The sequence below is a fragment of the Anopheles ziemanni genome, chromosome 3, assembly GCF_943734765.1.
Source record: "Anopheles ziemanni chromosome 3, idAnoZiCoDA_A2_x.2, whole genome shotgun sequence".
Classification (NCBI taxonomy): Eukaryota; Metazoa; Arthropoda; class Insecta; order Diptera; family Culicidae; genus Anopheles; species Anopheles ziemanni.
In genome coordinates, this window is record NC_080706.1 from 19,656,292 (window position 1) to 19,672,500 (window position 16,209).

At 43.6% G+C, this 16,209-nt stretch overlaps 3 protein-coding genes across 3 annotated transcripts; 1 reads left to right on the forward strand and 2 right to left on the reverse strand.

Annotated features, from left to right (window-relative positions):
* The first annotated feature begins 7,002 nt into the window (after positions 1 to 7,002).
* Positions 7,003 to 8,884, forward strand: LOC131289206 (KH domain-containing, RNA-binding, signal transduction-associated protein 3-like). The gene is made up of 4 exons (XM_058318418.1): positions 7,003 to 7,220; positions 7,288 to 7,924; positions 7,986 to 8,158; positions 8,321 to 8,884. The coding sequence occupies exons 1-4, from the start codon at positions 7,010 to 7,012 to the stop codon at positions 8,476 to 8,478; spliced, it is 1,179 nt and encodes a 392-aa protein (XP_058174401.1). The 5' UTR covers positions 7,003 to 7,009; the 3' UTR covers positions 8,479 to 8,884.
* Positions 8,885 to 10,084: 1,200 nt separating this feature from the next.
* Positions 10,085 to 10,944, reverse strand: LOC131288583 (sugar transporter SWEET1-like). Its single transcript, XM_058317726.1, has 3 exons — positions 10,775 to 10,944; positions 10,257 to 10,662; positions 10,085 to 10,183 (listed from the first exon to the last, which is right to left on the reverse strand). Exons 1-3 carry the CDS (start codon positions 10,942 to 10,944, stop codon positions 10,085 to 10,087), a joined length of 675 nt encoding a protein of 224 aa, XP_058173709.1.
* Positions 10,945 to 12,091: 1,147 nt separating this feature from the next.
* LOC131284300 (sugar transporter SWEET1-like) lies at positions 12,092 to 12,992 on the reverse strand. Its single transcript, XM_058313155.1, has 4 exons — positions 12,820 to 12,992; positions 12,484 to 12,769; positions 12,285 to 12,404; positions 12,092 to 12,190 (listed from the first exon to the last, which is right to left on the reverse strand). Exons 1-4 carry the CDS (start codon positions 12,990 to 12,992, stop codon positions 12,092 to 12,094), a joined length of 678 nt encoding a protein of 225 aa, XP_058169138.1.
* Between the last annotated feature and the right edge of the window lie 3,217 nt (positions 12,993 to 16,209).

Here is a 16,209-nt window from a genome sequence, read left to right on the forward strand (position 1 = left end):
CAGTTTATGTTTATGTTTATGTTTATTCTTATTGGTGTTTTCTCCAACTACTTAAGTAATTACAAAGAAAGTACTAGAGAGTAACGTAAATTTAAGAACAATTACAAACCAGTCAAACCTAAGAATAATTCCTTGTCAAATCCGAGATATGCAACTTGTCTGATGACTAACAAAATATTTGCTATCAGCTTTCGGTTTCCATCTTGTTAGACGGTGCTGATAACGCCAGGCCCAAAGTTTCTAGATGTTTCTTGTCTTGTAAACCTCACCCCACTCCTTCATACCAGCACCATTCCAGCAAACAATCCAATATTATGATGACAAACTGCTGTTATTATTTAGAAAGTGAATGATGGCGACTGAAATTAACACCATTCAACCCACCCTTTCGGCATAATTCCTACCGATTACTTCCCCCTTCGGCGGTTCAAAAACGTGCTTAAGCGGCTGAATAATGATAGTAAAATGACGCACCAAAAATACACCGAACTCGTCCTTCGCCCCTCGCCGAAGAGTTTGACATCGTTTGCCGTAGCGAAGCGATGCTCGGACATCATCAGCACCACCGCCAAGTAGTGATAGTCCGTAGATAAACAGGTCCACCTCGCCATAACCCGTCCCGCTGGACGAACAATTTATCATCAAATTCCATCCACCACCCACCGACCGGGGTTGGAAAATTTGCTATGGCTCATTATTTTGTTTACTTTCGCCGAAAGTCCGAAACGAGCGCAAGCGATCGAAGGGTAATTTATTGCAATTAGTGTATGATGAATGATGGGCGGGGGGGGAGAAGGTGGGGGGGGTGAGGCTTTCCCGTAGGGTGCGTAAGAAAAGCGTCCGAAATTAGAACGATGTCATCTATTTCATTTTGATTTCCATTTTTTTCCAGTGGAAAAATCCTTACTGCCGAGGCGTCGAGTTGTGTTTGTTTACAACGCGTCGTGGCATCGCGTCCGATACGCTCCTTCCGCTCGATAATTTCATTTCGCCCTTTAACGAACGGCCACAACTAGCCTTTGGAAATGGTGTCGACTGACTGGAGAGCAACCGAACGATCGACTTTCGATAAAAGCGACAGCATTTTCCGACTCGGAAAGCTTCCGCTTGAAGTAGCGAGCTTTTTCGGTTTCCCCTCGTTTGCCGAAATGGCGAATCGACCCGAAATCGAATTTGAGCTGTACTCTGGCAGATAAACAAGAGAGAAAATTTGAGTTTTCCACCGTGCCCGGTCAGACGTCCTCTGTTCCGGTTCTCTCATCACCTTCTAAGGATCCCGGATCTGCTGAGTGAGGATGGTGAATCGGGATGAGATGAGAAATCCTGCTCACTACATTCCCATGTAGGTTTAATTTTGTTTTCCTTTTTGTTATCTTTTGTTAAGATGTATACCCACATATACATACTATCTCACTTCCAACTCACTAATACCACCGGACCGGTTTCGTTGACAGGTTTTTCCGGAGTAGGATTCATTTGCATGCAAATCTCAGCTGATATTTTGGAGAAACGAATACACTTTCGTGTGACACTCGTCCAGCGCAGCTTAAAGTGGGTAATGGTTTACAGTGAATGAAATTTTTTTCGTTTCACTCTTCTTTTAAAAGAACGCTGAATTGAAGGAGTTTTCTCTGAGAAGGGGCAACATTCCGACGCAACCATTTCCCGACCGGAAGTAGACAGCAATTCTGCTGGCATTTAAAGCTTCGCCCAATCGACCCAAGCGATCATTGGATTGGGTGGTTTTATTTTTCATCGGAAAGTTACTTGGAAAAAAACGTTGCCAACGTGTTACATCTTGCACCAACTTCGTTGGAAGAGGGAAGATTATGACACGATTCGCTGCAACACCGGGATGCAGTCGATGCACTTGGGTGGTGAAAAGAATGTTCGAGTGCTGCATACAAACAAGGTTAAACCCGACGGCCTTTAAGCACCGTCTTTTGAACCACTTTCCTTATGCTTTCATCTTTTATGCATATTATCACCGGACAAGGAAAAGTGTGGCTTGAAGTTTCCCACCGTTCACCATTCCATGATCGTCCCAGGCGATGACCAGGAATTAATACCACATCAAGAAGGTGAGGTGTAGCCCGGCGGAAATGTTCAAACGGATGCAACTTTAAGAAGCGCGTAGTAAAAAACATTCATACACAGAATATTTTGAAACCATCGTACGAGCGCAAAGAACCGGGAAGAATGAACCATGAACGAGCGAGGTAGAAAAATGCCGAAGGAAAAGTTTTCAACTGCAGCTACACTTTAAAGCTTCGCCTTCGAGCACAAGAACAGCCGGGAAAAGTGGAAGGAAAACTATCGCCACAAGGCCACACGTTCCCACGCACAATCTCAGCCGCAAGGCGGAAGCTTCGCGTGCGGAAGGTGCAAAATTCGTACCATCCTTTCGGGGGGGTTTTCCCTCTCCGTGGCACTCGTTCGTTCGTTCGTTCGTTCCGGCGAAGAGGAACGTTGGCAAAAGTAATCAAAAATTCACCTTTCATGCAAGTAAAATCCCGTCCTGCGACCGGAAAAGTTGTCCGTAGTTCGGCGGTTCGCTTCTCGGTACGGTAGCGCTTGCACGGGAAGATCAGTGCCGGAGTTGTGATCATCGTCGATCGCGAACTACGCAAAGACCCCGGAATTACAAGTACACGCGTGGGGCAAAGCTTGCGCTAATAATAATGTCTAAGACTTTGGTGCCGCTGGCGTCTCCCTGACTTGGGCGCGGAAGCAGATGCATTGTAATACTCTGGCAAGTGCTGCCGTTATGCGGTTATGCTCCGCGTAGAGCTTACACGAAGGAATTTTAGCCTGTTTTCACTCGCGGCCCAATGGAAAGCTCCGGCCGGGTTGATAACAATTGCATGAGCATCATGTGTTTCAGACGAATTACCTTACGCCCTTCGGTGGGTGTATGCAAGATGGAAGTTTCCCGTCGTGGTTGTTGCTAGGGAAAATGATTAAATCGTTTACCGTATGCAGCTCTTGAAGCTCGCTATACAAATATCCGACGGCATGGACCGTTCAAACTATCAAACTTCAAACAGCTCGTTAGCGGATTACAGCTGGAGGAAAACCAAAAAATGCTTCCGTTTCCTGGCAAAGACAGAATTTTCCCACGAAGATGAAAATCATGTGTTTCTTCATGAACTATCCTAAACCTGAACCTTATAGATAAATATAAACCCAACACGTTAAGCAAACGAATATTAAAACATTTATCCTTTTTTCGTCTTTGTTCCCTGACGTTTCGAAAATAACTTTTTCCTTAACTTTCTTTTTTTTTCTTTTTTTTCTTTTCTTTTTAAAGTTTTAAAATAACTTTAACTTTCTTCCTCGTTTTCATTATCTAGTAATAATCATAATGCCAATTGGGGTGTTTTGTGTTGGAGCAAGGCAAAATGCAAAACTCCCTGCTGGACCAATTTCCCATTCCTTTACAGCGCATGGTTCTCTTTGGAAACAAAAACACAAACAAATGGAAAGCAAACAAAACCACCAACCTAATTTTCTACCGAGGACAATAACCGATTTTATTTCCCCCATCCTTTCCACTTTTCCAAAGAGAAGAAAACAAAAACGCGCCATAAAATCCCCAATGGCCATTTTATTAACACACAATGATAAGTACAATAGTGAATGGGAAACAACAAACGGAGGTGTGTACGTGTGCTTTATTTTATTTAGTTTCCCGCTCGTCCCGCGAACGAACGAACGAACGAACCGGAGCCATTTTCGTATTTTGAACGATAATCGCCTGGCGGAACGCGCTGTTCGGTGGTTTCGAAAATGGAAAACAAACCCCGGGAAAGCGACTGCACACGCTACAAGTGAATGTTTTTTTCCCATCCACACCGTCACACTTTCCGGTGCGGGCAAGAACCATGAAACCACGTGTGCGTTTGTACGGACGAACGTACTGGAGCGAACAAATATTATGGCAAAAGGAAGACCGGACGACAGAGATTGGTTTTTGAACTTCCCACTGCGAACATAAAAGCATTTCACGTTTCCCCACCGTTTTCGTCCTCCGGGTTCAGTGGAAGTCGCGAAAAGTCGTGAAAAAGGGGAGAAAATGAAGTACGATAAACCAGAGAACGGTAGGAGCGTTCCATAGCGGTTTGAAAGAAAACCGTAAACGGATTACAGTGGATAACTTCTTATTTCGACGAGAGCAAGTGACCGACTGGGTCGAACGGATGTAATATTTTTACACACCATATTTTCCTTTAACGGCACCGGGCAGTCGATTGGTCGATATGGGCGTTATGTTTGCATTTGCGGTCAACTAATGGTTTATGAGCCGGTAAGAAACGTGCAAAGTGAGCGAACGAACCGAGTGGCCCCGATCATAAAAGTTATAAAGAAGCCGATCACGTCACGTGCAATTGGATACTATCACCATATGTGTGTATGGTTTCGCTACACTCATGAATCGAATAGGTAAATAATTGGATTGATATGAAAAGGATGACTTACTAGATAATTTAAAAATAAATTATGTACTATATAAACAACCAATATTAAAGACTAGTCAATTACACTAGCATGAACGTACATGGACGGACATAATAATGTTTTATGTAAAAACCATGAATGCTAGCAACTTTCTTTTAAACCCATCATAAAAAGAAGGATATCTTGTGTTATCATTTCAATTGAATTCGTCGTTGCCAAAACAGTAAACCAACTACGTTTGATGGTTTCTTCTTGTTCGCACTGCCAACTTTATGCCGGAGTAAACTTGTTGGATATTGTGAGCCTTTTTATAAGCATCTAATTTTTGCATATCATATATATTTAAGCATATCTCTCACCAAGTTCCCAAAGAGGATTAGATTGTGGCTGGCAATCAGCGTAAAGGACCGTTGTTCTGTCTTTGAATACTTTCGGTGTATGGAGAGGTTAATTTCTCTATTCCAGAAGTGTTTCGGCTATTGGTAAATTGTCAGTCAGTTGTGCTAAGGCTGCATTGACTGCGTGCACACCGTTAAACTACTAAACTGATCTAACGTTACACAAAAATGTAATACACTCGTTTATCTTTCGTAGTTTTTATATCTATCGCAGATGAAAGAACGCTCTTTTCTGATGTATTGGTTATTTTATCATTTACGAAAAAGAGTTTAGTTTTTACCTTTTCGTGTTCCAACAGTTGTTTTCAGACACCAAATGGCGGTTTGTTCTCTGCATTTCTTTTCTTATTTTACGTTTTCTCCATTCTGGCCAACATCAACATGACTGCAGTCAACAAAAACAGCCTCAACTGACGGTCTGGGCCTCTTTCTTGTTTAATTAGAAACTTGAACCATTCCATAATTGGCATTCCCGTTGGTAGTTTGAGTGGTTGCCCATTTGCTTCTTCGCAAGGGTGAATTGGTTTTGGTTTGCAAACTTTTCGGTTTTTTCAGTTACTTTCCCTGCTCGCAAGTCCTCAAATGCATCTCGAACAACTGGTGTTTTCCCTTTCTATGGAAAATACAGGATGGACGATGAAGAAAAGGTGAATTGGTTTGAAGTGGCCCAGTGAAGTGCTAAAGTTTTCCCTCCCCGCTCGGTTCTTGGTATTGGTGAGGAAACCGAGTGTAAAGAAAATTTATAACCATTGGGCAAGAAACCATCGGTCGCGTATGGCCATGGGGCCATCATCATCAAAAAGTTAGAAGCGTACTATTACGGCCAACGGAACAAATTACAGGCCATCCCCGTTGGACGAGCCGAATCTACGGAAAAGAGACATTCACATTCATGTTCCTTATACTAGACCAAGGGTGGTGGAATTGGGTGAGAGAATGAATCACATGAAATTGGGTGGAAATGATGAATTTTAACACCATTTGCAATTCAGTCTGCAGATAATCAGCTTGTCAAACTAAACTTCCGTTTGATCAATTCTAGACATGCAGTCTTAAAAAGAGTTCAACTTCCTAAACACGTTCCTTTGCTACAAACCAAAAGTTCTTGCTACTCTCTTGAGTTAACCTCGTAACAGTGAAGAGTAAGTATTTAATATTCGTTTTCTATCCAAGAGTACATATCGTTGAGTGCACTTGTTACGTGTCTACAGACATTTTGATGCATCTTTGCACATACCATCGACATCAGCCATGGTCGGAAATAAGGAGCAAGCGGTTCCGCCGTGATGTAATGGAATTTGGCAGTAATGAAGGTCTATTCAAAGATGTGGACGCCTAACATTAATGTCATTTATTGTGCGAAAATGCTTTCGTATCGTATTTTCTCTTGAAAAAATGTATCACTTATAGATTCGTGTTTTTACAGAAGCAGTTGCAGTGAAAATTTCATTAGATTTGATCGATTTCATTTGATCGTGAATTTTGAAACCACGCTTTACAATTTTTGGATAAACTTTGAATTGACTGAAAGTTGGGAACTATAGATCTAAAAACAAAGTCAACTGTAGAGCTTGCAAACGTTGAACATATCCTAAAATGATTCAAATAATTTTAAATTTCTTTATTTGAATATTTTTGCAGATTCGTCGAGTTCATCGATTTGTATCATTGGGTGTCTTGGATAAAGCGGAACTAGCATCATTCATTTTACGAGAACGGAACGAACCTGTTGGGTTCAGGAATGGTTAAAGATATTTGAATAACATTAGGTCAAATCGTTTAAATCAAATTTGGTAACGCCCATTCATATATCAGGAAGAGAAATTGTGTTATTATTTAACTTTATAATCTTTTTAAATATAAAAAACTTAGCTCCGATTACATCGCAACCGATTTTATTGTCAAAAAACCTCAAAAAAATTGAAGTGTCAATTCAACGAAATCTCGTACTGTCATTGAATCCGAAACTTCAACACCTTGTTATTAAATTAACTTGGTTTTCCTGATTCCAACTTTCAAGTCGTTTCGACAAAACGTAAACATTGTACGTCTTGTTTACTGGTTCCTACGGTGATACAAAATAAAATTAAATTGCATATACGTGAAAAGTGCCTTTTAGAAGAGCCGCTGTGGTGATTGTAGCCAATTGTGAAATGGCCGACCAGGAAACAAACGGGTACAACGACGAGGCGAGTGATTTCAAGAGAAAAAGTAATGCCAGTCTTCGCGACATCGACCAGGAAGACGACGCCGAAGAAACAACCAAACAGTCGGAAAAGGCGCAGGAATACATCCGAAATATACTCAGCGAACGGGTTACACTCGGCCGGAAGTATCCCATCGCGGACCGTCTCTTAGAAAAAGGTAAACGAAAGTACTTCTCCGCAAACGGGAGTGTCGTTTTTTCACGCGTTTGTTCTACCCTTTGTAGAAGTCGAAACAGTACAGAAGAGTGGAAAACCACCGGCGAGACGCTATATCGACATCTACCGGGAAAAGCCCATCAAGGTGCAGGTGAAGGTACTCGTGCCGGTTAAAGAACATCCAAAGTTCAACTTTGTTGGCAAACTGCTCGGTCCCAAAGGCAACTCGCTGAAGCGCCTGCAGGAGGAAACGATGTGTAAAATGGCCATTCTCGGCCGGGGGTCCATGAAGGACCGCAAAAAGGAGGAAGAACTGCGGCTCGCAATGGATCCGAAGTATGCTCACCTCAACGACGATTTGCACGTTGAAATTAATGCCCTCGGACCGCCAGCCGAAGCGCACGCCCGGATCGCATACGCCTTGGCCGAAGTGCGAAAATTTCTCATCCCAGATAGTAATGATTTCATCCGCCAAGAACAGATGCGTGAAATGCTCGAAGATCCGGAATGTGAACTGCCGATCAAAAAAGGATACAAAAAGTCACTCGTTCCTTCGCTTCCTCCTGCCATCGAGCATCCGCCACCATCGGCGATGTTGTCTAGCCCTCCGATACCACCGTCGTCCAGGGTTTTACATCCCCAGAAGAAGGTTCTCTCGATACTGGACAAGGCTCGTACTGCCATGGAGGAAAACCACATACCACGGTTTGCGGACAACATTAAGATACGAAAAGTCTTCATGCTCATAAGTTGATATCGATTTTAGATCATCGTCACTTCGCTACGAAGAGTCCCGATACGAGAGAGGCCACTATGAATCTTCCTACGCGTATCACCCTCAACCGCCCCCACCACCACCGCCTAGGCCCAAATATGATTCGAGCGACTACGAGCACGAATACCGGAGGGACTACTATCGTGAATCTGCTCCATATTCCGGTAAGTTTCTTACCATTTTCAGCTTTTTCCACAGGAATGAAGTAAACGCGTCAACCCAACTAAAACAAATCTACCTTATTAATCGTGGAATAATGCGTGTTTTAAAAATATAAATCTTCCAACCCAAAACCTAAACAAACAACCAAAACCCTGTACGTGCAGCTTCTCCGAAGGCGTCCACACCGTCGATGGGCGGTCGTACATGGAAACCATCGGCGTACGGTGGGACATCATCTCGCGCCGAAATCGCACCGAAACATCATGGCGCTCGGGATCCGCGCTCGTGCCGGCACGCGCCATACTCACGACATTCAAAGTGAACCAGCAATCCGGGGTGCTAACGGGATGTTTCGAGTGACTTTAAAATCGTTATTGAACGTTCTTCCTTAAATTACGCATTGCCATTGTTGAATATAGCCAGTACTAGAGGATTTTTTCGGACAATTTATAGAAGAGGGCAAGATACAGTAGTTTTCGCGTTTGCTAAATATCGAAAACATCATACTATAACGTTCGACTGCAATACTTCGATATTCGTTATCGTAAAATAAAAACTCAATACAAGTTTTCAACAAGTTAACGTTACACAAACCTATAAAAACCAAAACGTTGTAAGCATGCAAAGCACATAAAAGTTACAAACGTATAATACAATTACTTAATAAATGCTACAAGACTATAATATTGCACAGTGCAAAAACTGACATTATAAACAATAATAAAAGCTATACCATCCGAGTTTGTAGAGTTGTTAATGCGCTATAGTACAAAATAGATGAAATAATAAACCAAAAGCAAACAAGTAAAATAAACAAGTTAATTAACCAAGAAGCTTGAAAGTAATAATCAAAACATCAAAACAAAGGAATATACGTAAACAAGAACAAATGCAACCATGGACAATGTTGAAATAGCATGGTTTGCAAACATTGAAACATTTCCTTCAACAAACTTTCCCGTGTTATTTCCACGAGGCGCGAGATGTATCAACGCTTTAGGAAACAATTTCGTGACATATTAAAAATATTGTAATACTTATAAAGGAGACCTAAAAGTAGAGACGATTGATTTGCTAATAATATTGCTTAAACAAACAACCACCAAAATAAATACAAAAAAGAAACACTCGGTAGAGTCAAACAATAATAAAAAATATAAATGTTAATAACATAAAAGAAATGAGTAAATTAATAAAGCGAATAACCATCAAGCAGTTGGAATCATAAATGGAACAAACATGTTTTCCCCGGAAACAGCATCTGCTATTTCATGGTGGTTTTAATATATGCCCGTTTCTCAATCAACAAGGTTATTTTATTCCCTACAGTGCAACGAAACAATGTCAACCAAGGGGTCACGATCCAGCAGTTCCCACCCACTGCCACCACAAACCACGGTAACAATCAACCAATGATCTCGATCGATTGTTCGATGAATTGTGCGTTCCCGATGCCAAATGAAGCCTACCTTACGAGGACTGTTGCGGCCAACGGTACCTGGTACACATCATATGCGCCACGTTGAACGTTGAAGCATTGGTCACGGGACAATCGGATAAACTCAGTCCGAATAGAGGAGGAGATAAGTGTTCATAGTATGGCATGCGTTCAGCGGCAAAGGTAAGAGTGGAAAACGATTTGCAAAGGGTTGGTTTATGCAATAAAAACAGCGTTATTTGTTTACTTTTATTCTTTTCTACATTTTGAAATTCAAGCTTGTTGGCAACCATGTTTTGGTGATTCTCGGCGAGAATAATCTACGTTGCAATTTTCACAGCTCGCATGTGCCTTTTCAACTGTTTTCCTTGCCGATCAAAATACTGCTATACAGACACATATAGTACGTAATAAGACGATTAAAAACAAACATTCCTTAACACACCGTCGCTGGTAAATTTCGGTTTGTACAAACGGCCCAACGCAGATTTTAATCACGTTTTTTACTCGGTTGTGCCGGTTTGGAAGGATAAATCACAAACAGCGCCAGCTGGATACCACTCAAAGAAACGGCCGCCAAATTTTGCAACTGCAGAAACGGATGAAAAACAGAATCAATTTAATGCTAGAGCTCCACCCTAACCCACGTTAGGTTTGCTTACCACGACGAACACGTTGTTCAGAATTACACCGTACAGCAGCCAACTCAAGCCGACGATCGTACCGGACAGGATCATGGCGAACGGAAGACCCTCTGTGCTCTTACGACGGATGATATCCGGTAGGCCAAACAACGGTTGCCCGATCAGGCACAGCATCAGCACGGTGATGATCATTCCGAACCGATCCTCCACCACGGCTGGGTTTTCAATTTTCGCATACCCGAGGATGGTGAGCGTGAACAGCGCGGTAAAGCCAACCTGCCGCCAAAAGCTACCCCTACCTTCCGGTGGGGTGTACAGTAGGAAGAACGTCGTGTAGACGATGCTGATCGCCAGACCGACCAGGTTCGCGTTGGTCATCGCCGAGTCACCCATGAGGATGCCGTGCTGCAGGAAGAGAACGGTGCTGGTCGGGGGACAAAAGGGTAAATTGCATGAGATTGCACTACGTCCGATAAGCAATGGCCGGCATTTGAAATGCACGTGCAACGGTGATGTAAGGTGATCACCCAACTTACAGCCCGCAACCGCCGACGAACGGCATCGCCGAAAAGCCGTCCGTGGTGCCCTTCTTCCGGATGTCGTTGCACACGAAGCAACCGCTAAACATTTGCCCAACCGTCAAAACTCCGGCCGCGAAACCAACCTGCTCCTTGTACGGCTGAAGTGCTTGCGAAATTGCTTCCATTTTCTACCGCACTTGTTTTGTTTTGCAAATAGAACCCAAAACCTTTCGCACACCGGAAAGCTGGAGCTCAAAACACACCGATTCGCGAAGCACTACGGTAGGAACGCTACTAAGCGATCCGCGTCTGGACCGGCGCGCCGATCAACATCCCCCAACTCCTCCAGCTGATGAGGTGAAGAACTGTCCAATCATCACAGCAATCTCCCTCAGACCGGTTGAGCATGTGTTCGTGAGGGAGCATGGCAACCATTGTATTGCGGCGATGACGTTTTCGAGGTCACCCCCTCCCCGTCAGCCCCACTAGAAACTGGATGCTTCACCATTGCTTTGGATCCAACCCACCCCTTGTCGCGATCGATTACAACCGCCTCAGAACGTGACTCGGCACGTTCTCTATCGGATGCGCTTAGGTTTTTGCGCGTAGTTGCGACGCGCGGACGACTCAGGTTTACCACACTCACCATCAAGTGGTCGCGGTGATGATGATAGGCGACAAATTAAAGAAAATAGAGTAAAAAAACCGTAGGGGGATACAGAAGTCTTCCTCGTGCAAACATCCCGATGGTGATTCCTAGCCATTTCGGTGTGTTCCGCTTCTTCAGTTGGAACGACAGTTGCGCGAAGCTGCTATTATCTTATCTTATCGCACCGATGTTTGACTCGGCTTCCCTCGATATTATGAAGAGTGGCATCGTTTGTGTTTTACGTGCAATGATAACGGTTCGCATCATTTATTTCTTCGTTTAGAAACGATTTGTAAAAGTAAATCATTTGTCAAGAGATGATAAAATAAAATGAATAAAAATAAACTTTGTGATAAAATAAATTCCTTGCAGTAAAAATAAACACAAATCAAGTATTTTCTCAGTGTAAAGTTTATCACAATCATGCCTCCGAATGGCTTCTTTCTTTTCCAAATTATTTCACTACGATGATTCACTTCCATTTTCCAAAAGCCCCAAACTTCGTTTTTGATTAAATGAAGAAACAAATCACAAACAAAACCACGACCCATCCGGCCCATCCAGCCCCAACTTGGGCTTCCTTATCAGCCTCTCCACAGACATCTAGATTGTAGAAGTTGAACAAAAAAAGAACGATGAGGAGTTTGAGTGCAGTGAGAACCACGTGGCGAGACGAATCGGATTTATTGTTTCTTTTTCTTGTCCGCTGATCCTGCAGCGGGATAAACAATAAATAAGGATAACTGGGCCGCGCACAAAGCAAGGGCGATTATTTTTTGGACCTAAAAATAGAAGAAAAGAAGAAAATTTAATGCTTTGACAAGCCGCTTGTGAACAAATCCGTGCGGTTAGTGAAACGCCTCGTAAGACACTTACCACAATGAATGAATTGTCGATCAGCAACCCATACACTAGCCACAGGATGGACGCACCGGTTGAGGCCAGAATGGCCGGCAGGGGTAAACTGGCACTGCTTTTCTCACGAATCACGTTACCCTGGATGGATTGTGGTTGAGAAAGGCGATTATGTTCTTTTCGGACAATCGGTGTCCATTGCGGGATCGTACGCGCTTACCAACTGTGCCAGGGGGAGGGCAATGAAGGCCAGGGCCAGCACGGTCAGTACCAGCCCGAGACGAAACATTACGAGCGGGCTATCATTCTGTGACCCGTAGGCGAGAATGCCGGCCGTGATGGTACTCGTGGTAACCGCAAGTCTGTAGAACGGAACCCGCACATCGACCGGCGTGAACCGGAAGTACCAGGAAGAGAAGAACACGGAACAGAGCAACGTGGCGATGCTCGTCCAAATCAGGGCCGATGCTTGCAGCTTCAATGAGTACTGCAACTGAAGCAGGGAACTAAGACACTAGGTTACTTCAAAACACTTCCATTCTTGTGGGTTACTCACAGGCCACATCCACCGACGAAACGGAGCGGAGAAAACCCGGCCGTGGTGCCACGACGTCGAATTTCGGCACAGATGAACCAACCGGCCAGATACTGGGACACCGTCAACAAACCGGCCGCCTGTCCGATCAGCTCCCGATGAGGTTGAAGAACCTCCAGAACTTCGTGTGCCATTTCTAATCGTTTCGGAACGATCTCGTACGCTCTTGAAAATCGAGGATGCTCGGACAGAGAGGTACTTCACATGACAGCGGCTTTAATGTGACTGCGATTAACACCAGAGTGATACAAACGCAAACGATAGAGCAGCATCCCATGTGAGAAGTAATCAAGCGCGGTTCTAAGATGAGGTGAATATTCCTCCTGAGATGAGATTTGCTCAAATCTCTTGCAAACGCGCTCGGAATCTAGTAGACCATGACTTCACGATGTTTACGTAGCCATTAACACCCTGCTACGATTTGTTTAAAAGCCCGGTGTTTAGTCTCAAAATACCGTACTATATAAGCAATTTATCGTTGTATATTTCTTACTCTCGTTTTATTATTTCTTTTATTAAAACCCTGCTTTATTTTTCCTAGTTTATAAAAGACAAAGTTTCCCCTTCATCTCCATTCATCATTTTCACACCACGTGCCCTTCCCGGAGCCATTTTGCCGCCTCATTTGTGCCACCGAGCACCGGAAACGACACTCGAATCTCGTTCCAGCCCGGAAAAGATAAACTTCCTTTTGCGAAAAGACTCGTTACGGTGGCTAATCGGGGCTCTCGGTGCTGGCGTTCGCATTCGTCCATTGGTAGAAACTATTTCGAACGACTTGCAGTTGGCGCGCAACCGGAAGCTCGCCATTTGCCTTCCATTTCCATCGTTCCGTTGTTTCGTTGCGAGCATGGAAGAAGCTTTTCCCGATATTAAGAAACCGTGTGGGTGTGCAGTGTGTGCCGAGTGTGTTGGGTGATATGATTTTGCAGCCGTACACACACAAAAGACCACCATGGATTTCACCGCCGGAAAACTCAAGTCGTCGTTTGCTGGTAAGTATTAACCGAAGATGGTTTTATCTTTGTGAAGCCAACCGTACCCTTTAACGGTTTCGAACGGAAGCCTCCATCACCGGGGACATTAGCATACCATTTTGTGATTATAAAACGGTGCAACATGTGGGAAACATTTATTTTCTTCGAATGCAAAATTCTCACAAACAATGGCTTCGCCTGAAAGCTCCATTTAATTCACAACAGGTGGCTTCTGATAAGAACCGTTGGCAATGGTTTTGCGTTGTAAAACTTCTTTCTATTCACGAAGACATTCGCATTCCTCGGTGACTGTTACGAAACTTCATGATTCAGTCACTACTCAGCGTGTACCTGGCGTTTCGATAAAAACACTGCGAAGGTAACATTTTAATCAACACGAGAGACGGGGTTTTTTTTTGACGTCAACCCCATTTGGAAGACAACGAACGTACGAGTTTAATATTCTAATGTAAAGTTTTATCCTAAACATTACGACCCACCCGTAGAGAGAGATATGGCGGCTCGCACATGAAGACGAACGTCGAAAATTTACGTCTGTCTGGATGTGCACACGACCATATCACTACTTACTATTTCGCAACCGCGGAATTGCGAATGTGCTCGGCAAAGCATGTTCTGTTCGGCTACTGAATAAGACATGATGTCCACAGAATTTCACAACGCTGACACGGCAAGGCTTAAGAGGGTAAGCTTTAGGCGTGGTGAAGAAGACATTTCTAGTACCCGGTTTTATCCTACTTTAACGTTTCTCGTCCAAAACATGCTCCACAAGTCAACCCCAAAAAAAAAGGTTCTCTCCTACTTTCTTTCGTTTGAAAGTAGTATTTAGTGTCCTTGGAAAGTCTATATTTGTTACAGAAATATTGTGTATTCATAAATTAGTTCCTACAAAAAATGAAGAACACAAGAATCATCGGCCAATTCCAACTCCATGGAAAACTTCATGGAGCAATTTGTACATGAAGTTGGTTGAAAGTACACATAAATAGGTTTTTGTTTGATTTGAACTATTTTATTTCAATTTTCTACAGCGTCGAGCTCAAAATTCAATACGTGACTAAGCCTGCAACGCATTAAGCAACGCACCACGGTTGAGTAACTTAAACTAACGATAAATTTAAGCAGACCGTCACGTCGTATACACCTCGAGGGCGACTCTGCACGGATGTTTGGACCATGTTATCGTTCGTTTTACGCCTTATCAGCGCTTATCAGACTTTAGCTACAGTCGCTCGATAAGGTTTCGAAACGTTGCTCGAGGACACACAGCAAGAACTGCGAAAGCTATTTCAACCGAACCGTGGAAGGGGAATTTGGTTTTAAAAATGGTTTAAGGTAGGTTTTTGTGTTTGAGAAAAAAAACTGTTTTGATAACTTTGGGAAGTAATAAGAGAAATTGTTGTGGATTTTCGACAAAAGAGACTTTAGCTTCCACAAAAACAATAATATCCATCAATCAATTTAACGATGCCATCCAAGTATCAGCTCGTCATTAATCACCCTTTTTGCCCGGCTTATAAACGTTAACAACTTGCGTTCCATCGATCTGACCTCAGAGGAGTTCGGGCCGACTGCTCTGGTCCTATCGCGAGCGACGTTGTGCTTAATTAATATTCGTTAGTAAGTTAGTGTGGCCCAATGTTGACCTCTCCTCGTGTCAGCCGGTCCAAAGTTGAACCGGCAAGCCACAGCGAAATTATGCTTATTGCAGGCGAAAACTTCTGCTGACCCAGCCACTTTTCCATCTCTTCAACATCCATCCCAAAGCACACACACACACACGCACCGTGTCGTATCTAATAATCCTCCCAGTTCTGGCAGGTGTTTGGTTTCATTCAGTTACATTTGGCCGCGTCGATGATGCTGACCTTGCACGAGACTTTCCCGCACGTTTCATCGTTCGGTTCATTCAATCCCACCCTCTATGGGCACCCTCTTCCCGCCCACAGCAACCCGGAGGCTTGTCATCCCCGTCAGAGATTTCCGAACATCATTCTACGCGGACACCGTTACCGCTCATTTGTCATTTAGCTCTATCCACCCAGTTCCAATGATGGCCGGAAAATCCGCTGGCACGCGTAATAAAAGGGATCAAAATCGATCGCACAAATCACTTCCGCATAGTTTTCCTCGACAGCCGTGCGGAAGTTTGGACCGTGCGTGTCGGTCCGTTAATTGGCGCCAGAAATTTACTTCCACGAGGAGAACCCATGACTTCGATTCAGCACGAGGACAAATAAGTCCACGCATCGGAATGGATAAATTGAGCACGATCAATGTTCGACATACCTGGATAAATTTGGCCCCAAAGGGAAGGATTTATTGAAATCCTCGTACACACGCACACACAAAA